This window comes from Lynx canadensis, chromosome B2, assembly GCF_007474595.2.
Source record: "Lynx canadensis isolate LIC74 chromosome B2, mLynCan4.pri.v2, whole genome shotgun sequence".
NCBI classification, from domain to species: Eukaryota; Metazoa; Chordata; class Mammalia; order Carnivora; family Felidae; genus Lynx; species Lynx canadensis.
Genome location: NC_044307.1, coordinates 8,838,943 through 8,864,132, shown reverse-complemented (window position 1 = coordinate 8,864,132; position 25,190 = coordinate 8,838,943). Strand labels below are relative to the sequence as shown.

Below are 25,190 nucleotides of genomic sequence, written 5' to 3'. Positions count from 1 at the left end.
ATTTTGAGAGAGTGACAGTGTGACTGGGAGAAGGGCAGAGAGAGGGAGAGAGAGAATCCCTAGCAGGCTCCACACTGTCAGCACAGACCCTGGTGTGGGGCTCGAACTCATGAAACCATGAGATCATGACCTGATTGGAGATCAAGAGTCAGACGCTTAACCGACTGAACCACCCAGGCGTCCCTCAAATTATTCGTAAAAACAAAACAAATGTCTGTAGAAAGGGAAGCAATCACCAGTTCATCAGTAAATGGCTTTGATTCCAGAAGTTCTGCCCTTTAGAAACATTCGTATGTATGTGCTTAGATTCCCAGACCAGTCTGCAAACACAAATTATAGTGAAGATATCCTAGATCTGTAGTTTAAAAATAATAAAAAAAAAAAAGAATGGCCAAGTTTGGGGGCATTCTAGGTACCCAGTGATGGGGAAATTTAGCTGGGGCAGGGAGGCATGGGAAGGAGCACGTCTGAGAGAAGAGAGACTACTCTCCACTGGTGGTGGCTGGGATGTGGGATTTAAGGGGAAATCTTCACCAAGATAAAATGCACTCTTCTTGTTTCCACACGACTCCGTCTGCGTTTCTGTTCAGTTCCCCAGTTCCTGGGAGACAATTCGCTTTCTAATTAGGCTTTCTCACCTAATAGCTCATAGAGACGCTGCTCCTGTCAATTCTGAACTTGACCTGGCTGAGGAAAGCCGGGGAGGACCTTAGAGCTCTTCATCCTGGGTAACTTCATCTCAAGGAAAAGGGGACACTGAGTGTGGTTTATAACCACATGGCACGGAAGGGACTGTGATGTGGCCCCTTCTTCACCCTCTGCACCCAAGCCCCTCCCTACTCACCAGCACCTCTGAACCAGAGTTCTGGTTCAGCCCCTCCCAAGTCCCTGTGCTTCTGCTTATGCCTGGACAGCCTTCTGGAGATCTGACACCCAGACCTTTCTCTGCAGGACAGAGCCCCTTGCCTTCCAGGATGTGGCTCAAACACCGCCAGCTCTTTCCACCCTCTCCAGACCTCCACCATCTTCTCCATCCAGCCCCCCTTCCTGCCTTCCTTCCCCCAGCCATGGGCTCATTGTGGCATTCTTCATGCATTTCCCATTATTTGCCTGGAGCCTCTCTTATAGCAGGGACCACCATGTTGCCTTTATAATCACCTGCCTGTGCAGGGCTGGGTACACAGCAGGCACTTAATAAATATTTAATGGATTTTAAAATGGTTAGCCAAGATTGTGTTAGTATGTAGTCACAGCTGGAAACTGGGAATTCCTTTCTTGAAATCCTCCTGCCCTAACCTACTGACCTAAGGATGGCCAGAACCCAAGTGTGATTCATCTGTGGTCTGGTGTCAAACTAGAGATTCTCTCCATTGGATCATTCCGCTAAGGAGCTTAACCTGGCCCTCATATCTTTTTAGCCTCCATATTTACTTCTCTTCGTCCTCTGCTTGAAATGTCCTGCCTCGTCTTTGGCCATGAAACAAAACGTATCATGGGTCTGGTTCTTTCCTTTGCCCAGGTCTCTTATTAACGGGGGTAAAGGGAGTTTATTTTAGGGTTCAGTTTGTGAACGACAGCAGGCCGTGCCTTTTTCTTGATTTAATTCTTTTCCTGTGGCTCAGCCAAATGGTAGATAAGAACACCACTTCCCTCCCTGCCGTGAGGGGGGATGCCCTTCTGTTGGTATGGCCCATTTCTGCTTTGAACTCATACCCATGCCTACTGAATGGTACAGAAGATTTTTAACAGTCTAAAAACCAAACCAGCAGCCTTCTTTTGTTTAACCTCCAATGGAAATTTTTGTCTTGTTATGCAAGGAACCCATGATCACTTTTAAATGATTTAGAAAGAAGAAAATAAAATCACTGTAATCCTACCACCCAAAGATTAATACTCTTAAACGATTTAGTGTATAGCCTTAGATATCGTTTCTTCCTATGTGTATAATTTCCCTACAAAAATAACATTTTACATTCACACCTACTTTTCTTTTAAACTTACATATATAGATGCATATCATTAGTTGCACAACCTTCCATTATATAAATGTACAATAACTTACTGAACTTTTCTTCTGATTGGGCATTTATGTTGGACATAGGTGGAAAAATATAAATATTCAAGAAAACAGCTGTGCTGTTTTAAATAGACAAATCCTAGAAACAACATTAATGTTCTCAGAATATACTCCAAAGAATAGAATTGCTAGGTATAACTTTAGTATGTATAAAGACACATTGCCTTCAGGGCGCCTGGGTGGCTCGGTTGAGCGTCCAACTTCGGCTCAAGTCATGGTCTCAAGGTTCGTGAGTTCGAGCCCCACATTGGACTCTGTGCTGACAGCTCGGAGCCTGGAGCCTGTTCAGATTCTGTGTCTCCCTCTCTGTCTGCCCCTCCCCTGCTCACTCTCTCTCTCTCTCTCTCTCTCTCTCTCTCAAACATTAAAAAATTAAAAAAAAAAGACACATTGCTTTGTCAAATAAATCTTACAGACTATAAACATGAAGTCATTACCCCATATTTAATTTTACTTCTCAGAGATAACCTCCATTAACATTTGATGTGGGTCTTCCTCTATGGATACATGGAAAATTTTAGAGCGAAGTCTATATTTTATAGTTTTTTTACCCTTATAAAATCTTCAGATGTGTCCTTCTGCAACTTTAATTTTTCCCCCATATGTTTCTTGAAAATCTTCCCAAATATGTAGCGATTAGTCTCCAGCATATGTATGCGTATGCATGCACACATATGTGTGTGTGTATATATATGTACATTCCACGTACATACATACAAACCTTACAGGTTTGTGATGTCAGAGCTTTGTGCCTTACCTGCCAAGAGACTTTGGGAATTTATTCCTTGGTTCATTCAAAATAAATAAGTGAATTTGTCTGAGTGCATGCCGTGTGCAAGGCTACTTGAGAGCTGAGCTCATGGTCCAGGGAGGAAGCCTGGAGCATACACGTGCGTTGTGATGGCAGTCAGGCCGCGGTAGCCCAGAAGTTGCTATGGCAACAGGAGGGCCATTTCCATCAGTCCAGGGAGGTCGTGGGCTCAAATCCTGGTATCTATGACTCACTAAGGTAAACCCTTACCTTCTCTGCCTCAGTGCAAGGTGGGCATAGTGATACCCACCCCACAGTGCCATCATGAATGCTTACAGTAGAAGAGTGCTGACTATCCATTAGCAGGTATTTGGTTAACAAGTTGTGGCATATTAATGAATCCGGCATTATGTAGCTATGAAAAATAAGGTCATCCTGTGTTAATAAATGCATCATTGGTGTACAGTTTTTTGTAAAGTGCAATGGTCTCTGTATACATACTTATATTCACATAGATTGTCTAAAAGGAGATCAAAGGAACTTAATAGTCTTGCCTTTGAGGAAGGGGATGGGATCAGGAGTGGGAGAAAGAGTTGCTTTCCTCATAGACACATTTGTGCTGTTTGAATTTCCATATTCCTTTTATTGTGTAAAGGAAAGTTTTTTTAAAGTCATGAATAAAATAACTTGGGGTGCCTGGGTGGCACAATCAATTGTCCAACTCTTGTTGTTTTTGTAATTTTTTTTAACTATTTATTTTTGAGAGACAAAGTGCGAGCAGGGGAGGGGCAGAGAGAGAGAGGGAGACACAGAATCCGAAGCAGGCTCCAGGCTCTGAGCTGTCAGCACACAGCCTGACGCAGGGCTCGAACCCACAAACAGTGAGATCATGACCTGAGCTGAAGTCGGTCACCCAACCAACTGAGCCACTCAGGCACCCCGACTGTCCAACTCTTGACTTGGGGTTCTCTCTCGATAGATAGATAGATAGATAGATAGATAGATAGATAGATAGATCTGTCCAGACCCCACTCATGATCTTGCGTGCTGTCTCTCTCTCTCTCAAATAAATGAATAAATAAAGCTCTAAATTTATCATAAAGTTAAATGGCATCAGTTTAATATAACTTTTCAAATATTTTCATGTGGCAGTTTTTCACAATCCTTAAAGTGGTTATAAGCATGGGTTTGGAGTAGGCATATTTACTGACTGCGGGATCTTGGAAAAGTTATTTGAGCATTCTAAACCTCCGTTTTCTCCCGTAGAATGGGAAATAATAATAACAACTACCTTGCAGGGACGTTGTGAAAAGGAGATAACATAATCAAGTGAAAAGTAATTACCATGGTGCATGATACATTATGAGCACTCAAATGTCCCTTGAGTTCTAGCTAATGCTAGCATGCTAGATCTATCGGGACTCCAGGCTGCAAATAATGGTCACCGAAGTCAGTTTTCTTCTACGAAAAAAGGGAATCTGTTAGTTCATACAAAATGGAAGTCTTGGGTAGACCTGCCTTTGGTCATGGCTATTTCTAGCACCTCACTTGAAGGCATTGGGACTCAGTCTCTCCAGCTCTTTACTTCCATGTTGGCTCAGTTCCCAGGTAGCCCCAGGCTGACTTCCTACTAATAACTCCCAGTGAAAAGAACCCAGTACTTTCCCCATCGTTTCTAACAAAAGTCCCACACTGGCCGATTCTCCTGCTTTGATCATAGGCCCATTAGCCAAGGGATACTGGAATACGCTGATGGGTGGGCCCGGGTTACAACACTCACCTTTGAACCCTCGATGGGAAGGGCCAGCCTAAGATGTTGAGCAGTGTCAGGGTTTTTGCTCATCAGGCTTAGAGACAAAGAAACCACCTGAACTAAGAATTGTGGAGAAGTTTCTTCCCCGAAGGCAAAAATAGGGTCCACAGATGCCAGATGGGCAGAAACTATGGATGTCCCCCCCCCCCCGCCCCAGCCCACTGCTTGGCTGCCTGACAGTTATTACTAATATATATATAATTTTTTTAAATTTTTTTTTCAGAAATTTAACATTACAACATCTTAGTTTGGGTTGACGTTCTAAAATTAGCACCTACTTCATTTATAATAAAAGCCACACTTGGCAATACCTCAGAAAGATGCCACGTGGGCGATCTACGTAACCTCTCTCCCGTCCAGCCTTTATCCCTACTTAGGACCAGATGGCTGGGCCTTCCGCTGAGCACCAGATAGATGAGTTGCTTTACTGATAGGGGCCATGTGATATGAAGATCTCTTTATAAACAGAAGAACTCGACGGTTCAGGGAGATGGTCACACTCAAAAGAAACAAAAGTTGAGCTGATGGGAGAGAGATTTCCATCTGTCCTGGAGTGAGCAGAGACCGCCCGTACTGTTTGAAACCCCCCATGTAGTTGTTTGTTTGTTTGTGTGTTTGTTTTTACCAAGCACGTGCGCCTAAATTTGTTAAGGTAATGCTGCTCCATATGATGTATCAAATGTTCAGCCAGCTCTTTCCCCAGAGAGATTCCAGTTAGTGTGCCCGTCCTCAGGCCTGCGACCTATAAGTCCTAAGGACTACTGTGTGTTCATCTCACATCCAGTTCAGCCCCTTCCACTACAGCGCGGAGGAATGCTAACAGGATAGCCTGGCAGAAACGTCCATCTGGAAAAGGAAAATGACGCAGTGATCACCTCTCAAAGCCTGTCTCGTCTACTCCGCAGGAATAGCTCGTGTAGCCGATATGACCGCCCCCGATTTCTACCCTCCAGGAGGATTTGCTGGGGCTGCCCTTCTTCCTCAGCTCATTTCTTTTTGGCGTAGATGTATAGGCTTGGTGATCTATCCCCTTAGAGGCTGAGATCTCATAGATCGTGAGGATTCTAGGACTTAGGGATTCTCTGGCAGTAGAAGTGCCCTTAAGATTTAGTAGATTTTCCATCAAGTATTTAGATTGGTTCAACTCTCCAAAGTCACACAACCAGCCTAGTCCTGGTCCTTGAAGTTAGATCTCCGTTTCTTAGCAACAGATCTCTGGGAATTTCCCCAGCCTACAAGCTTACTGCTTTCCATGGGTCTTCGCCTCAAAGCAATTTGGAACAGTAGCCTGGATGGGGGAGGGAAAACTAATATGCCCCCAGGCCCCTGGCCAGTGAGCAATTCTTTATTGTGAGTGTTCAGGAAGAGTTTACAGACTTAGGAGCCCAAGAGTTCTGGGTCTCCCATTTGACTCCCTGCTGGGGACCTTAACATGGAAAGAATACAGCGGTGTGCCTCTTGGATGGCTTTCTGTGGCGAGAAAAAGCCTCCGTAGCAAAGCTGTTCCCCTCTCTACTTCTAGGTGAGCCTCAAATGGAGCTTGCCTCTATCAGTGGTAACGTCCTGCAGGCCGCAAGAAGTGACCCACCCACCCTGCCGCTCTTCACTGAGGCTTTGATTGGCTAATGCCACTGAGAAGTCTGGGGAAAGACCAGCTGTTGTCCCCAGCATATGACTTGATTCAGAGTTTTGAGTGATGGCCTTAGACCCCATTCTCTCCGTGTCTTCACTCCACCTTCCCCTCTAGAGCCTCTGTTGTCGGGTAGTTTCTGGCTACTGTCAACCTTACTGGGAAGGCACAACCCCTTCTTGCCAGCGGTTCCAGAAAAATTCCTGAGTTGGCCTTTGTTCACCCAGGTTTGGTCATGTGCCATCCGGCCCAGTCACTGTGGGGGAGGGGAGGATGGAACACAAAGATCAGGCAGGCCCAGGTCACCTGTGTGCACAGATGTGCCTGTGCTGGCACGGGGAGGGGGGTGCTCCCCAAAGACAGTCAGAGGCTTTTACCTAACGAAGAGAGTGTTTGCCAGGCCAACCAAAACAACAGGCCCACACGAGGATTTGACAGAATATTTGCGAGGGGAAGATGAAGTTAAGAAATTTTCTGAACGTCGTTCCTAGGCCTTGAGAGTGAACTTCAGCCCAGCGTTGCCCAACAGAAAGATAACACGTGGGGCGCCCAGGTGGCTCAGTCGGTTAAGCATCCGACTTCCGCTCGGGTCATGATCCCAAGGCTCGTGGGTTCGAGCCCCGCGTCAGGCTCTGAGCTGACAGCTTGGAGCCTAGAAACTGCTTTGGATTCTGTGTCTCCCTCTCTCTCTGCCCCTCCCCTACTTGCGCTCTGTCTCTCTCTCAAAAATAAATAAACATTAAAGTTTAAAAAATAGCATTTTTCAATTATTTTTATTTTATTACTCAATTAGTTAAAAACAAACATTTAATTTAAAAAAGGAAAGCTAATATGTGCCACAAATGCAAGCCACATAGTAAAAATATATATGAAACAAAACAGGTGAAATAATCATTTTAATACTGTCTGATTTAATAATATTTTGGAAAGCCAAAATATCATTTTGGCGTGTAATCTATATAAAAACAGTTGGTGATGGATTTTGCCCTTTTGGGGGGTGGCACGTTTTCAGAATCCAGTGTGCATTTGACACCTAGAGCACATGTTGATTCAGATGAGCCACACGCGGCTGTGGCCACTGTAGCGACCAGAACGAGATGAACTGATCACTTTCTACAGAGAAGCCGGCGAAGCTCTTACTTCTGTTTCTATGTCCTGAGGAGTTCTGTGAACTTGTGCATCTCCCCATTAGGAGGATCTGCCCCAGAAATGAGCCTAGAGACACATGGCCCTGTGGGGTGTCCAGTCGGTACCATTCCTGTCTGGACACCTGTCACACCCAGACGTTGGCACACAATAATTACTTACTTCAGTGATCTGTCTCCTCTCAGACTCTACGCGCTAGGGAGGCAGGGACTCTTAACCTATCTTGCTTTCACCTGCGTGCCCTAAGCCCAGTGCCCAGTCCGTAGACACTAGGTGGATATTTTTGTAGTGAAATTAGATCAAATTAAAAACTTGAAGACCTCCACGCGTCAGGTGTGATGACAGAATTGGAGACGGTAATACCAGGGGCATTTGCAGTATTTGTTATTCTGGTGAGTGACCATTTGTAGTCTGTGACTAGTTGTGTTACTGTTCAATCACTCTCGCATTGAATATAAATAGAGAGAGAGAGAGAGTGATTGAACACCTACAGAAACCCAGGCTCTGTGCCAAGCACTAGGTATACAAAGATAAGTGGGAAACGGTCCCTGCCTTAAAGGAAATGAGACACAGAGAAGTAAAATAACCCTTCTTTGCAATAAGTGGAGGATACAAATAAACAGAGTGTTTGCGGGAGCACAAGGAAGGGGGTCCTGCCCAGATTAGAGATGAGGTCGTCGGCAAAGTTTTGCAAGGGGAAAAGTGAGTTTATGTTCCGCGATGCCTGCTGTCGTCTTAGTGTCTTGCCCCACGCCTGGCACGTATGTTGAATGAATGAATGGATGAATGAGCGAGCGAGCGAGCGAACGAACGAACAAGGTGGCTCCTGATCCTAATCCTAAAGGACCACTGGCTATGTCCTCCACCTGATGGGTAATCCGTTGCAGGTGAAGAGAGTTGACGTGATAGCCCGGCCCCCGGAGCCAGAACCTGGTGTGGGGCGGGCCAGGGCCCCGCGTGCGGCAGAGCAGAGGCCTGGAGCCGGCAGGTGCCCGCAGCCCTTGGCAGGGACAGGTCACAGACGGCCCCGCTCCTTGTGATTGCCCACGTGCCCAGTGACCCACGCTTGTGCTTTCACATTGCAGGCCAAGCGAAGGCTGGAGCTGGGAGAAAGCGGTCATCAGTACCTCTCCGATGGCTTAAAAACCCCTAAGGGCAAAGGAAGAGCTGCACTTCGAAGTCCAGATAGTCCAAAAAGTAAGGATGCTCTCATCTCATATTCTCCTTGGTGTGGGCTTCCCACCTTTCAAAGCTTGTGGCCGAGAGGATGCCAAGGTGTGAATAATGCTGGCATGCTGTGTCCTTTTTCATCTCTCTGTTCCTATCCAGAAAATTAAATACAGTGTCTGCAGATGCCCCGCAAAGGGTTTCGAGTCACTTCGGGACCTGAATACTGATTGGGGGGGGGGGGCCTCTTTGAATGTGTGTGGTTTCACTTTTCCACTTGGAATACAAGTTCTTTGTATTCTATGCAAATTTAAATTCTATACCATTCTATAATCAAATTTAGTTTTAACTTTCCTTAACAGACATGACTTTGGAGAGCAGGCTTAACTGGGGCTAGACAAACCGCGCCAGGGTCGGGGATATCTGCGCCAGCCTGAATCTCTCTAACTCAGCGGAAGGCAGTGTAAGAATTGACCGACACTAATACACTGCAGCTAGTTTTCCTTTCCATCGATTGCTTTTTCTGGGAGAAAAAAGTAGGTTGAAAACAGCTAAACAGTCCTTTATGTCTTTGGCATTTACCATAGATGCTAAATTAGACTTTGTTCGCTCCTCTCATGGAGTTTATGAATGAGGCAGTCCACAAACGGTGTGTAATGCTCAGCGAAAGCCTTGACCTGGGCACCTGTGAGAGAGTAAACACGATATTGAATAAGGACATTGCATTCAAGAGGGATGGGGCGATTCCACTGAAAGGCAGTTTCAGTATTCTTCATCCACTTGAAGCATTATTTGAAAAAGTGGTGAATAAGTCACACACACACACACACACACACACAGAGGAGTCTGCAAAGCCAGTTAAATTGAGTCTGTCTGAGCCCATCATGTCACACACACACACACACACACACACACACACACACACACACACACAGAGGAGTCTGCAAAGCCAGTTAAATTGAGTCTGTCTGAGCCCATCATGTCACACACACACACACACACACACACACACACACACACACACACAGAGGAGTCTGCAAAGCCAGTTAAATTGAGTCTGTCTGAGCCCGTCATGAAACGCTGGGGAGACTTTTCAGCCTGGCCCCATCAGGTTAGGCTCCCCATGTGCTGCTCCCCTGAGGCTATCACGCTTTTTCATTAATTCAACAGATATTGTTGAACACCTACTATGTGTGGGATTCTTCATTAGACCCAGAGAGTAGGGGAAGCCAAAGTAGAAACTCCCAAGAAATTCACAGTAAAACGCTTTATAATCAAACAAGAACTTGTCCTGTCCCTTCCTTTTCTTTTTCTTTTTCTTTTTTTTAATGTTTATTTATTTTTGAGAGAGAGAGACAGAGTCAGAGTGTAAAACAGAGAAGGGCAGAGAGAGAGGGAGACACAGAATCCGAAGCAGGCTCCAGGCTCTGAGCTGTCAGCCTGGAGCCCGATGCGGGGCTCAAACTTGTGAACCACGAGATCATGACCTGATCCCAAGTCGGATGCTCAACCGACTGAGCCACCCGGGCGCCCCCTTCCTTTTCTAATAAAGCAATTTCATAGCTTTCTGTAACTTACCAAAACACGACAGCAACAGCTTTGCTTCAACACTAATACTTGGGCTGCAGCGGGAAAGAGGGCTTGCCTACCTGCAAAGAAACCCTTCATTTCTTTACCTCTCCCCCTTCCCTGTCCCCCCACCCCCACCCGCTCGGCTTTTGTTTTTCTTTAAGCTCCAAAATCTCCCTCAGAAAAAACACGGTATGACACATCCCTTGGTCTGCTCACCAAGAAGTTCATTCAGCTACTGAGCCAGTCCCCTGACGGGGTCTTGGATTTGAACAAGGCAGCGGAGGTACTGAAAGTGCAAAAGAGAAGGATCTATGACATCACCAACGTGCTGGAAGGCATCCACCTCATTAAGAAGAAGTCGAAAAACAACGTGCAGTGGATGTGAGTACGAGCCACGGGCCCCGGTCCCAGGTCTCACGTCCATGCCCACACTCCATTTCCGAGGTCCCCTTCTCCCCGCCCCTCAAGCAGGTCCTTTGTCAGAAGTTCAGAGCCTCTTTGCACAGAGCCCTTCTCTTTAGATACTTTCAGAGACGAAAAGCTTGATTAGCCTCAAGCCAGGGGATCCTGGGATTCAGTGGGGGGGGGGGGTTGGGGGGGGCCTGCAGATGTCAAGTAAGATGCCGTTCATCTGCTGTGGCGATGCCCACATGTGTGCTCCCGTGGCAAATCTAAAGGCTGCTCACGCGTGTCGTTGGCTCGTCTCTAACAGGCGTTTGGAAGTGAACGACCGCTGTGTGTTAACACATCCGTGTGTATACACCATTGCCACATTATCCTTAGCCGTGGCTCGACCAGCAGGCCACCTCACTTTCTGAGTAAACTGAGGCAAGACTTAGTTGCCTCGGTTCCTTCTGGAAAGCAGGGATGTTAACACTTGCCACCCACACGTGTGATTACATGTATGATCATGCCGCTCGTGAATTATTAGACGGGACGCCTGAAGAGCCTCTATTTTAGAAGGAACTTTGAAAGCGTTGTGGGGAGGAACCAACCTCTTAGAGAGTAGCTTTGGAAAAATAGTACCTCAGACACGATAAGATGAGCGGGTAACTTTTTGTACTTTTTTGGAATTTTGTGACGACTCGGTGACCCATTTTGGCCTGTTGGGTAGTGGCCTTTGTTCTCCCATAGAGCACACAGATCCGTTCCCTTAACCTCCTTTTCCTTGTCGGTGGTTGGTATAAGGCCCTCAGAAACTGCCTAGGTCTTTTGTACTTTTCGGATGATATTTTGTTGAATTTTGAACCACTCCTCATCTTTTCTTTCAAATTTTTCTCGCTATGTCTCTCCATCCTTCTTCTCCCTCTCTTTCTCTTTCCCCCCAGGAGGCATGTGGCAGGGAGGAGGCCCTCTTTTCGCCCTTTGAATTGGAGCCTTCTGAAGAAACAGGCCTCCTCTGGAGAAAAGAAACCTGAAAATAGCAGTGTTGGATTTTGGGTTGTTGTGTTTTGTTGTTGTTTTTTTTTTTCCCCACTTAGTTTCTATGGTGTGAGAGGTGAAGGACGGTGTGGAGAAAAAAAAAAAAATAGGTGTATAAATGCTCTGATTTTAACAATTGGCTAACAAGCAGCGTGACCTGTGTCAAGAGGAGACATTTAGGGCCGCCTGGGTGGCTCAGTCAGTTAAGCGTCCAACTTCAGCTCAGGTCATGATCTCACGGATTATGAGTTTGAACCCTGCGTTGGGCTCTGCACTGACAGCTCAGAGCTGGAGCCTGGTTTGGATTCTGTGTCTCCCTGCCTCTGCTCCTCTCTCTCTCTCTCTCTCTCTCTCTCTCTCTCACTCTCTCTTTCTCTCAAAACTAAATAAACATTTTTAAAAATTAAAAAAAAAGAGGAGACATTTACTCAAAAGACCATTTCTCCCTTCCCTCCCTTCCACCCCCACCTCTGGTCCCCCCCAGCAGCCATGATGAGTCTGTGTTTCGGTTTCCAGGGGCTGCAGTCTGTCTGAGGACGGGGGCATGCTGGCCCAGTGTCAAGGCCTGTCGAAGGAAGTGACCGAGCTCAGCCAGGAGGAGAAGAAATTAGATGAGCTGATCCAAACCTGCACCCTGGACCTCAAACTGCTAACCGAGGATTCAGAGAATCAAAGATATCCTTTGTGTCACCTGTTCCTTGGGGGTTAGCGCCTTCTAGATTACATCGAGACTTGACAGGCTGACTGTTAGGCACAGGTAGAATTTTACTCTGGTTTCACCCAAGTCCATGTATATGTGTGTGCGTGCGTGTGTGTGTGTGTGTGTGTGTGTGTGTAAATCCACTTATCTTGGTTTTAGAACTCAGTATTTATGGAAAGATAGTCACTGGACAGTATCTTCTCCTATCTATTTTGATAGCTGGGTGGTGACTGTGGTTTTGGGGGTTTTTTTGTTTTTTTAAGCATGTTATTTATGTGTGGTTGGGACATATGGACACACTCATAGCGTAAGGCAGCACTATTATAAGACATGTAAGGTGTCGGTGTTAATATTAATGACAACACCCAGCAGATTCATCTTTGGCTCCCCAGATTTCTGGTGGGCGTTAGCTGTCATGTTGGGGTTCTCACATTCTATTTTCTTTTCATCAGATATTGGAGCGATCGGAATTTGTTGAATCTGTCTGGGCTACAGCTGAAGGAATAAAGAGAGTAGAGAAAAACCACACTATAACTTCCCATGCGTTAATGCTGATTCATAGCACCAGGATTTCAGAAGTACCCCCACCCCACCTGCACCGCCCCCACCCCCGGCCCCAAGGCCTGCGACATCTCAATTTATCCATTCATCTACAGACATTAGTCTCTGGAAGTAAAATTTTTTAAAGCCAGTTCTTGTCAACTGGCTGACAATCTGTTGGCCATCATGGGAAAACTTACTGTTCATCATCCCCCCTTCCAGCAAGAAGGGAGAAAGATTACTTCATTATGTTGACAAGAAGATTTTGCAGTATTCTCAGTTTCTAGAAGAAGACAAAGCCAATGTTTTAAGACCCCCCATCTCTAATCTGCGTTCCCCACTTGTGATCATTCCACATTACCCTTTATGGCTGATAAGCTTCCCCTTGGAGGGTGTGGGGACATATATTTTCCAATTCAGGCAGTATTTTGCTACTGTGATTGTTCGCTTTCTGTTGACCGAAAGATTCATGTTGTCAGCTGATGATTAGTGACATGGAGAAGAGGTGTGATGATTTGAACCCCCGGTGGTGGCCAGAGTGCGTTTATCAGGAAAGAACGCAGAATAACTCTAGTGGGGCTGCTTCCTTCATTGTTTAGTCGGGAGCCCCGTGGAGGAAGAGACGGGGTGGTTGTCCGTGATTGACAGTTCTCTGCAATGTGTAGCTTACGGCATGGTCCCCTACATTAGCTTTCTCTGGGGCCATTGTTCCGGAAACTGAAGGCTTCCTTGCGGGGAGCTGCTAACCCAAAAAAGCAAATTCAGGAGGGAGCCACAGCGGAAGTACTTTTAAATTTGTAAGATTAGAAAATGCGTTTGCACAATTTATTTCAATTCGCCACTCAGTTCCGAATGTGGTACAGCTTGTTCACAAATGTGTTGAAACTTTCCTTCCTGCAGCATGTTGAGTAATTGTAGATGAGTTTTTAATAAGTTCTTGTCACACAGCTTTTTTTGACAGTGGGCTGTGGAATAGGTACCTGGCTGTCAGTTCCCCCAGCGTTCTCGGTAAAAATTCACAACAGTCAGTTTGCTTCCTTGATGAAATAAATGGGGACCTAAGACCTGGACTCCCACGTGAGCTTGTCCCATCAAGCTCAGCACCGAATTAGCCGTTGTCTGAACCGTTCAGACTTAAAGAAGATAGTCTGTGAAGATGCCCCTAAAACGATATACAGATATGAAGTGAATGTGCTTTACTCTGCAAAGTACGTTCCTTAGCTTCCTTCAATTTCTAATAAAAGTCCACTGTTCTAAGAGACATTTCCTCCTGGCTCTCTAAACCCTATTTCTGTATTAAACATGTCAGATCATTGACTCTATGTGCTGTATTACATTACCTGCAGAAAGGCCTTCATTGAGTTGTGATTTGCTGTTTTATCCTAGGCATTTTTTGTGGGCTAACATAAAAAATGCAACAGGCTAGAAGACATTGTACATTAATTATGTCACTCCGTGTGCCTTATAGAAGAGAGCTACGTGAGTTCTTTTACTGCCGAGTAAGAACGTGTCTCTCTAGGCAAGCTCGCGTGAATACTTTTATCATGTAGTAAGTACCATATTCTTTCATGATATCCTCTCAGGTTTGCCTGCCAGGGCACTCAAAAGAATTGTTCAGTGAGTAGAAGTCATTAGCAAGGGTACTGAAATACTGTTTGCTCTGTCTTCTAACGGCAGTGTTTCTCAAGTTTGTTCAGTAGCAGAGCCTTGGGAAGCTGCTTTTCTCCTCCTTGTGAACACTGAAATATTGACAGTTAATAATATCCTACAAAGGATGATTTTTGTAACAGAGAAATAATGACAGTCTTATCAATGGGCAGTGTATAATCACCCACAGCCCGGGTGCCCTTAAGAATACGGGCTGTCTGTCTGAGCAGTCTTCTGAATTCTTCCGCCAAAAGATGTTTGCTACTCACTCATTCATTTGGGTGGCTGCTGACATTTGCTAATAGTCAAGCAGCAGATAGAAGTTACCGGAGTTTCAGAAAATATATGGGTATTAGAACTTACTTCTTTTTTCCCCCCCGTAAATTGGGAACTGCCATCACTCAGTTTGAGTGACAGAACACTTTTCACTGAAGTGTATGGAATGTCTGTGCTCCAGAGGAACCTGGCTAGGAAATCCCTGAACAAATTGGGTTTTGGTTTTCTTTGGGTAGTTTAACTATTCCGTTTCTGGGTTTAATATTTAAGTAGCCATGGGCTTTTTAGAAATGGGCAGGAAAAAGCTGTGTATTTGTCTTGTGTAGAATATCAACCAGAAGATTCACGGGAGATCCCATATATTTAAAGATCTAGACGGAGACGCTGATATATTCTTCCAAGTCATAAAATACTTTATAAAATTTTTCCTTGCATCTGTTCTTTTGTCTTTTAAATGGTTACATCTGAGGCAATTCACTGGAAGATTTCCTTAACACTCCCTACGTTAGCTTACGTTACATATCAAGATATTCGAAAAATTAGTGGCCTTAAAGACCAAACTGTTATAGTTGTCAAAGCCCCTCCAGAAACAAGACTTGAAGTGCCTGACCCAATAGAGGTAAGGAGATAACATCTTTGTTCATCTGCAGAGATCTTTCTGGAATGCTTGAAGTTAAGGAATCATGGAGTCGTGGACAAAGGCTGTATCCTCTGAAAAACTGGATACTTCTTTCCCATCTATTTTACTTAACCCGAACTTTAAAAAACATTTCAACAGTTCATTATGCATGGAGTCCCCCAGAAATCAAATTTCACATAGCAGCATTGAACTTGGTGTATGGGTCCCTGTCCCTCTTGTACTTTTTGTTTCTCTATTATCTGGTGGTTCTGACTGATTTGAACCGTTGGGGAATTTTATGTTGATTGCCCTGGACCCACCAGGAGTAGAGGCATTAATGCTTTAATGTATCTCCCCAATTAAAAAAAAAAAAAAAAGTAACCCCCCCCAACATATCTTAGCACATTTTCAGAATTTATCTTTTATAACATGTTTACTTTTAAGAAATCACATAAGGCTGTGGCTGAATTGATAGACTAGAATATTAGAAGAAAGTAGGGAGCATGTTTTTCTGATTGGTTTCAGATAATCTTCACTAATATAGGCCGGGACTGTAACTATAAGATAAAGAAATGTAGCAAAAAGGAAATGCATAGAAAATAAGAGAATGAAATTTGCAAGCTCCCATCTAGGGTACAGTTCTCACCTTAAATGATATTAATAGCTCTGTGACCCAGATGACGAAGAATTTTAGATGTTAGTGTGCCGTATTCTCTTATTAAACTCTGCTCCTATCACGTAAGAATGCTATTCATCCAGTGGTTATTAAAGTTCACATGAAAAAGCCCTGCCAGGGGCACCTGGTGTCTCAGTCGGTTAAGCGTCCGACTTCAGCTCAGGTCATGATCTCGCGGTCCGTGAGTTCGAGCCCCGCGTCGGGCTCTGTGCTGACCGCTCAGAGCCTGGAGCCTGTTTCAGATTCTGTGTCTCCCTCTCTCTGACCCTGCCCCGTTCATGCTCTGTCTCTCTCTGTCTCAAAAATAAATAAACGTTAAAAAAAAGAAAAAGCCCTGCCATATAGGAAAAACAACATGGAAATACTGTCTATGGAATATTTAAAAGACCTTTTAATCGTTTGCATAGAAGCAATATATTTAAAGAACACAGTTCACCTCCTCTAGGGCAGGGGTCAGCAAACTTTTTCTTCAAAGGATCAGGCAATAGGGCGTCCGACTTCAGCTCAGGTCATGATCTCACAGTTCGTGAGTTCAAGCCCCACATTGGGCTTTGTGCTGACAGCTCAGAGCCTGGAGCCTGTGTACCCCCGCCCCCGCCCCTTCTGCACTCGTGCTCTGTCTCTGTTTCTCAAAAGTGAGTAAACGTTAAAAAAAAAAAGTTAAAGGACCAGACAGTAAATATTTTTGGACTTGTGAGCCATAAGTCTCTGTTGGGACAACTCAACTGCACAACTCTGCCTTTATGATAGTATGAGGGGAAAAAAAAAAAACAAAAACCCAGAGGCAATCCATAAACCGTGGGAATGGGCATGATTCTATGCCAATAAAACTTTATTTACAAAGCCAGTTGATGGGCTGGATTTGGCCTTCGGGCTGCAGTTTGCTGGCCCCTGCTTTTGATCGGAGTGGGCTACCAGTGAAGAAGCAAAATAAAGAATGAAAATTACCCTTACTTTCCATTTTTAGATGATAATTACTGTAGCTTTCATTTTTCAGTTTGGACTTTTCTCACTTCTTCTGTTTATAGAGCCTACAAATACATTTGGCAAGTACCCAAGGGCCCATTGAGGTATATTTGTGTCCAGAAGAGACAGAAACACACAGTCCAATGAAAACAAACAACCAAGACCACAATGGGAATATCCCGAAACCCCCTTCCAAAGGTAAAAATCCAGCTTTTTCATTTGGAAACTATGTTAAAAATGAAGGTGATTGGAAGGACCCGGTGTCAGAACCACACGTCTAGGCAAGAAATGAAAACTTTTGTTATTAAACATTATTAAGGTAATTTTTTTTAAGGCATTGGGACTGGTTACAGAATAAAATAATGATCTTGAGCAAATGACTCCTCCACCCTCGGATGGAGTCCCTCAGGCTTTTGCAATCAGCAGAAACCATTTGCTTAGTGTTTTAGAAAACCAACTCAAGTGCGGAGTGAAGCTGTGAGCTGTTGGGGTGAATCATCAGCGACACTGAAAGGCAACAAGTTTGGAGAGAAAAGCCTTTTGTCGACAAAAGTTGTAACTGAATTTCCACCCTCCCTCCCCGACCCCAGTGTGATGGGGACAAGACATGGGAGGAATAACCCCGGGGGGAGTCTAAGTTCTCCCCTCTTTTCAGTTTCAGACTGGGGGACGTGTATTTAATTTTTCTTCCTACCGTTTCCCAGTATAGCAGCAAGAATAGGAGTGATTTACGTGAATAGGTTCTGATCTAATACTGAGCAAAAAACAAAAAACACAGCACCTCAGGTGATAAAACGAAAGACCCCCCCCCCCTTCAAAGAGGATATGTCTTATTACATGTGTTTTTAGAGGTATCTTTAAAAAGTTAGTTGAAAAAAGGTTAAGTTAAAATCAGTGAGCCCTACTAGGAAGCCAGTGTTTCACTATTGATATTTTGTTTTGTTTTTCCTTTAAATAGTGACTAACTGGGGGCACCTGGGTGGCTGAGTCCGTTGAGCATCCGATGACTCTTGATTTTGGTTCAGGTCATGGTCCCAGGGTCGTGGGATCAAGCCCTGCATCGGGCTTCATGCTGTGATGCGTGTGGAGCCTGCTTAAGATTCTGTCTCTCTCCCTCTGCCCCTCTCACCCACTCAAGATCTCTCCCTCTCAATAAATAAATAGTGACTAACTGATAGCAGAACAAAGTGTTGGAACTTGTTGGCCTGTAATCTTTGAAATGACTTGTAGTCTCGTTTGCTAACAGTGGACGTTTCAAAAGATGAATGAGTTAGACCAGAGCAGAGAAAGGCAGCCCGTCGCTGTGAACAGTTAGCACGAGATGGTCTGGACCGCAGTGTCGTTCTGATCAACCTTAGCAGAGGGTGCATGCTCTTATAACCGTGACGTGCATATTCTTCTAAAAAGTCGACTCGATTTGCTCCTAATTTATTTTTCTGTGTCCCCCATTTCTTTTTCCCCCTTTCAGACTTGGCTTCAACCAACTCAGGACATAGCGATTGTTCAATTTCTATGGCGAACCTTTCTCCTTTGGCCTCCCCAGCCAACCTCTTACAGCAGACTGAGGACCAAATTCCTTCCAACCTGGAAGGACCATTTGTGAACTTACTGCCCCCCCTGCTCCAAGAAGACTATCTCCTAAGCCTTGGGGAGGAAGAAGGCATCAGCGATCTCTTCGATGCTTACGATTTGGAAAAGCTCCCACTGGTGGAAGATTTTATGTGTAGTTGATTATGCATTGTGTGAACTCCCCTTATAAACCAATATTTTTTTATTATGGAACCAGAACATCTGTCATGCAGTGTTGTCCCTTCCTGCCTTCTTCCTCCGAGATAGTATCATGAAGTAAACTACAAACTTCAGAACAAAGCTGACATTTTAATGAATTTAAACAAAAAAAATTTTTTTTTCGTTTATTTGTCTAAACGCACAGTCGCAGGCGCCCTTGGGAAAGCCCTGCTTTGCCCCAGGCTCCAAAATCTCCTGGATGAGTCAGCAAGTGAGAAAATGTGCAATCAGGTGTCTCTCACCCGTATTTTTCTTCCCCCACCCCCTTCCCGGATTGGCTTGCTGTCCCTGATGGATGGGCTGTCGAATGGGGTCTGGCCACCTGGCCCACTCGAAAACAGCAATCTTCCTTAATAGCATTTCAAGCCGTGCCTTCTCCGCAGAATGCATGTCTTTGGGGTCTGCTAATATGGAACGGAACGGCAGGAACTGTAAACTTGAAGTCATGCAAAAAGTATGAAATGGATTTCTTCAGCTCTTCTTAGGAATATTTAAATTACTGTCATAATTCAGTGTAAGCTATGGACCGCGTGTCCCGCCAGGAGGTCGAGAGAACCCGCACAGCCTTTCGGATGAAGAACTCTGTTTTCTACTATCTGTTGCAGATACAGAGGAACCATAGCGTTCTGCCACTCGAAGCTGTTGTGGATTTTCCTGACTCCGTTAACCACTCCCAGTCCCCCGCCCCCAACGTATTTGTCAGTTTAAAGTTGATTTGTAGCAAATGCTCACTTAGAAGTTCTTTGTGGATTGTTTTAGGCTTTTAAAAAAAAAATTTTTTTTTTAGCCGCCATTGAAGCATTCCTGTGGCACCCATCACCATTTCAATTTAATTGTTTACTTTGAAACGGTTTTTTGCTCATTGGAATGATTTAAGCAGAGGTAGAGAACCTCTACTGATCAGAGCATCTAGACGCGTGGGACTGCAGGTGTAACAGCTTTGGCAAGAAGCACCAACCCCTTCTTGCTTCCCTTCCTGGGAGCGAGGGGGTCCTGGGGCTCTCGGACACCGGTGGCCCATGCGAGAGGAGAACCAGGTCAGATGACAGAGCAAGTCCCAGGGAGCCGCAGGTGTGGATCCCTCCGTCCTCGGGCTTCCCTCCTTCCCCCCCTCCCCGGGCCCCGAGAGTGGGGCAAGGGCTCTCTTACACTGCACTCAGGGAGACCACTTCTCAGGATGGGGTCAGATGGAGAGGCCTCCGGGGACAAAGACATCCCCGCCGTGTGAGTGGCATTCTGTGGGCATTCACTTAACGCTGGCGAGACCGGGGCACCCCCCCCCCCACTGCCCAGGGGGGCTGCAGTCGTCCTGGCCAGAGCCCGGCCCCCTTCCTCCATGAAGGAGTAAAGTTGAAAAGTTGAACCAAGGGAAGCCGGGAGGTGGGAAAAGAAGCGATAGAATGCCGGGGCGCCTCCCACTTTACTCTTCAGGGATGGTGTCCCCCAGTTGCTGGAGGCTTCGTGTCAGCCGCACATCCTCCCAGGTACGTCCAAGAATGGCTTTCCCGTGGGCCCCGGGAGTGAGCCTTCTCCCCCCCCCCCCCCCCCCCCCCCCCCCCCCCCCCCGGGCAGGTGGCCTGGTACCTCAGATCCATTCCTTGGATACTGAAGACTGCAGGAATGAGGGAGTCACGTAAGAAACAAACAGAAAACAAAACCCTCAAGATGAAACAAACGGTTAAATTGAAATGCTCTGTGCCTGACGCAGTAGCACTCGATTCCTGTGTTGAAGTGAATCGAGACCATCCCTTGGGAAAAACACAAAACAAGACAAAACAAAACAAAACAAAAAACCACGAAAGCCCCAGCCAGTTTACTCTAGGTAGATTTCCACAATATGCAAAGTGGTGGTGGGGTCAAAACAAATGACACCAGCACTTTAAACTCTTTGTGTGGGTATGCGTGGGTGTATGTTTGGGAAGGCAAACAAAGGTGCAGATTATCCTCGTTTTTTCTTCCTCGGCCTCCGTCCCCAGCCTCCTCCCTCACACACACTGGATTTGGTACAAATAGCGGTGTGGTCCGTGATGAAGCCTTGGGGTGGGGGAGGGAGGGGGAGCTTTGTGTCAAGTGCCTACTGGAAATGCACTGTGGGGTGTTTTCCTGTATGGGAAACCGATTATGCCAAGCTTTCCCCCATTTCCCATATTTATCTCATCTGGTTAGCTGCCTCTGCTCCCAGCTTTGTCTCATTCTCTTTGCCAGCTGCACAAAGCTGATTTTTTTCCAAAGTCTAAAGACTGAGCTCACCTGGCTAGGTTGCTGTGTGTTCTGTTGACTTTCTCGCGAAGCCTTTGCGTGATGTAATGATGCCGTATTTATTGTTTTTAAAAGAGAAAGGAATACTAATAAGTCTTAAAGAGTTCCTTCACGCGTAAGATTTTTTTTTTCCCCCCAGTTAGTGGGCTTAACTGGTGTACCTTAATTAGATGTCCGTGCTGTGTTCCATTTGCATTAGTCCTTTTCTTTCTGACGTAGTATCTGGCGTACCCAGCGGGTTAGTACTACGGTATTTGTGTTACTTTAAGTACTGAGTCTGCAGGTTTTCTGGTACCATTGAGTTGCTGCTATTAACGCTCACACATGAAATGGCTGAAAGTTACAAGTGTGCAAATTATGACTGCGTGAGCCTTACAAAATAAAGTGTATAAAGGGCAACACATGAGCTGTCAAACAGTGTTAGGTGTGTGTTCATATGTACAGATCTGTGCATAGCGGTCGTTTTATTTAAGTTGATATGTAGTCTACTCACATTTTCATTATCTAGCAATTTTGTACAAAAAAAAATAGCAATTAATTTGTAAACACTGCCAGAGTATTTTCTAGCTGGTTTGTAATTTTTTAAGAGTGTCATATTGCGTTTTCGTTTTTCGTCGTGGTTTCTGTTTCCGTTTTCGTTGTTTTCGGTGTAGATCTGTAAATAAAACTGCAGTATTTAAAGCTTTATCTTTCAGGAAAAAGAGAGTAAGAACTCGAGGAGTGCATGACAGCCTGTGTGTGAGAGGAAGGGTCTGAAGGAAGATGGCTTTGCAGTGGTATGGCAAGTCCGATTGTGGGAATTTCTTTTCCTACGGGGTACGTGATTTTGTCGAAAGGAAGTATCTCTCCCACAATTGGGAGTAGGCAAACTACTAATCGGTTTAGCTTCGTGTTGTATGCTAGTTTAAAACAGAAAATATGTAATATAATGTAAAAAAAAAAAAAGCTTTTATGACGGATTTTGTAAATAGATTTGTTACAGGGTAAACCTGTTCTCTAGCTGTGATCTTACCACTTCAAATGGGTGTAATTTGAATAAATTTTGTATGGTAAAGGATCAATAAAATGATTTTTTTTTTTAAGAGTTCAGACTTGTAAATGGCTTTTCTTAATACCATCTCATGTTCCTATGTTAACTTCATTTTTTGGGATGCACTTTAACAAGGGGAAAGGTTGCCCAGAAGCTGAAGAACGTCACATGCCTTACCCTTTATTTGGGACTTGGGGAACACGGGACATCCTTTTCGAGCACCTGTAGTGTGCTTAGCACTTAGAACATGCTGTCCCTCTGGCCACCTGCAAAAACCACTTTCAGATATCGAAGGATTTTTACACTATGGGACAAGTCCAGTTTTATTCGTCATAACAAGTATGAAGCCAAAAGATTTTAATTCTCAAGATGGATAATTACCTCCCTTGTCCAAGATTCTGTATCTCTTGTAATACTGCCTAGGAGCAGGTTAGGAATTTTGGATGGCCACCTTATTATTATTATTTTTTAATACTTATTTTTGAGAGAGAGAGGGAGACCCAGAATCCGAAGCAGGCTCCGGGCTCTGAGCTGTCAGCACAGAGCCCGCCGTGGGGCTTGGACCCACAAACGGCGAGATCATGACCTGAGCCGAAGTCGGACGCTTAACTGACTGAAACACCCAGGCGCCCCATCTCATACCCTTCATGCTCAGCTTATCATCTAAACTCCCAAACTGTTGTGTCTTGTACATATACACGCGCAATCAGTCAATCAATATGCAAGGGTATAAAGTTCAAAAACAAAACCATTCCTGCCCCTTCCCCCAACCTATTCACCCTAGAGGAAACCACAATTCTCAATTTTCTGATGCATATCCCTCCGGTTGCTTCCCAGGCAGATATACATGGGTGTGCACGTGCATGTGTATTTTAACATAAATCCTACCACGTTCCCTCATCTGCAGCTCCTGTTGTGTCCTCGCTGTAAATTCAGCCGTCTTTCCAAGTTTGTACTTACACACCACGTTCACGCTCTTCAAAGCCTGCATAGCATTCCAGTGGTTAAAAGTGTATTTAATAATTTTGTTTACCTAGGTAATTTTTTCAATTTATTTTTAGGGGCGCCTGGGTGGCGCAGTCAGTTAAGCGTCCGACTTCAGCCAGGTCACGATCTCACGGTCCGTGAGTTCGAGCCCCGCGTCGGGCTCTGGGCTGATGGCTCAGAGCCTGGAGCCTGTTTCCGATTCTGTGTCTCCCTCTCTCTCTGCCCCTCCCCCGTTCATGCTCTGTCTCTCTCTGTCCCAAAAATAAATAAACGTTGAAAAAAAAAATAAAATAAAAAAATAAAAATAAATTTATTTTTAAATTTTTATTTGTTTGTTTGTTTGTTTATGTATTTATTTTTAAATCGACATCCAAGTTAAGTCCGCAGGTTTTCTGGTACCACTGAGTTGCTGCTGTTAATGCTCACACGTGAAAAAGCTAAAAGTCACAAGTGTGCAAATGATGACTGCAATAATGATTTCAGGAGTAGATTCCAGTGATTCATCCCCTACATACAACATCCAGGGCTCATCCCAACAAGTGTCCTTAATGCACCTTACCCATTTAGCCCATCCCCCCACCCCTCTAGCAACCCTCAGTGCATTCTCTGTGTTTAAGAGGCTCTTCTGTTTTGTCCCCCTCCCTGGTTTTGTATTATTTTTGCTTTCTTTCCCCGATGTTCATCTGTTTTGTATCTTAAATTCCACATATGAGTGAAGTCATATGATTTGTCTTTCTCTGACTAATTTCACTTAGCATAATCACCTAGGTAATTTTCTATTTGGGAGATTTGTGTTCATTTTGCTATAAAGAATAACATGTAAGTTTTATTGAGTACTTACATTATGCCAGGTACAATTTTTTTTTATGTGGTAAAATACACATAACACAAAATTTAACATTGGTGACATTTGTACATTTACAGTCTTGTGCAGTGAGTTCCAGAACATTTTCAACATCCCAAAAGGAAACCCCATACCCGTTACCAAACCCCATAGCCCTACTCCCAACCCCCGGCAACCTCTCATCTGCTTTCTGTCTGCACGCGTTGGCCTGTTCTGGATATTTCCTATAAATGGAATCCTACAATAAATGACCTTTCGGGTCTGCCTTTTTTTCACTTAGCACAATGTCCTCAAGGTTCCTCCGTGTTCAAGCCCTTGTCATTACTTTCCTTTTATGCTTGAGTAATGTTCCGTCGTGTGGATATGCCACATTTTGTTTATCCATTCATCAGTTAATGGACATTTGGGTTGTTTCTACCTTTTGGCTATTGGAATGCCAGATACTATTTTAAGTGCTTTCTCTGAGTGCTCTATGTTTTCTCAAAGCATACATCACTAGCTAAAGTATGTATCTGTTGTTTCTCCACTTCTAGAATGTAAGCTCAGTGAGGAGAGGAACTTCATGTTGTTCTCTGCTGTGCCCCCAGTTCCTAGAAGAGTGACTGACATATAGTAAGCACCTAAGCCATATATGAGTGAGTTATTCCTATTTTGCAGATGAGTCTGGGGTTTAAAAATGTCACAGGGGCGCCTGGGGGCTCAAGCATCCAACTTGAGCTCAGGTCATGATCTCACGGTTTGAGTTCGAGCCCCCACATCAGGCTCTCTGCTCTTGGTTCAGACCCCACCCAGGGTCCTCTGACCCACCCCTCACCCCCACCGCACCCCCACCCCTGCTCTCTGCCCCTTCCCTGCTTTCGTGCTCTCTCTCTCCCTCAAAAATAAACATTTAAAATATCTAAAGAAATAGGGGCGCCTAGGTGGCTCAGTCAGTTGGGCGACTGACTTTGGCTCAGGTCATGATCTCGAGGTCTGTGAGTTCGAGCCCTGTGTCCGGCTCTGTGCTGACAGCCCAGAGCCTGGAGCCTGCTTCGGATTCTGTGTCTTCCTCTCTCTCTCTCTGCCCCTCCTTCGCTCATGCTCTCTCTCTCTCTCTGTCAAAAATAAATAAAACATTAAAATTTTTTTTTAATCTAAAGAAATAAAAATGATACAAACAAAACAAGCACGAAGAGCCCAAAGACAAGGCAGTGTTGTGGTGAGCTTTTCATCTGTGCTGTCTGTCCTCTTTTTCCTCATTTTGTGCCTTGTACTGGACTCCTTTTTCCCCCCCACATTTT

The 25,190-nt window shown here is 44.9% G+C and overlaps 1 protein-coding gene across 2 annotated transcripts in view; it reads left to right on the top strand.

Annotated features, from left to right (window-relative positions):
* Positions 1–22,136, top strand: part of E2F3 (E2F transcription factor 3) — a 76,269-nt gene extending 54,133 nt beyond the window's left edge. Inside the window, exons 2-7 of one of the 2 annotated variants that reach the window (XM_030314754.1) lie at positions 8,503–8,614; positions 10,336–10,537; positions 12,095–12,253; positions 15,246–15,360; positions 17,065–17,200; positions 18,471–22,136. In XM_030314754.1, coding sequence (XP_030170614.1) covers positions 8,503–8,614; positions 10,336–10,537; positions 12,095–12,253; positions 15,246–15,360; positions 17,065–17,200; positions 18,471–18,733 — 987 coding nt within the window. In that variant the 3' untranslated portion in view covers positions 18,734–22,136. Of the gene's footprint in view, positions 1–8,502; positions 8,615–10,317; positions 10,538–12,094; positions 12,254–15,245; positions 15,361–17,064; positions 17,201–18,470 lie in introns of both variants that reach the window. The other variant, XM_030314753.1, reaches the window with a different exon arrangement.
* The last annotated feature ends 3,054 nt before the right edge of the window (positions 22,137–25,190 follow it).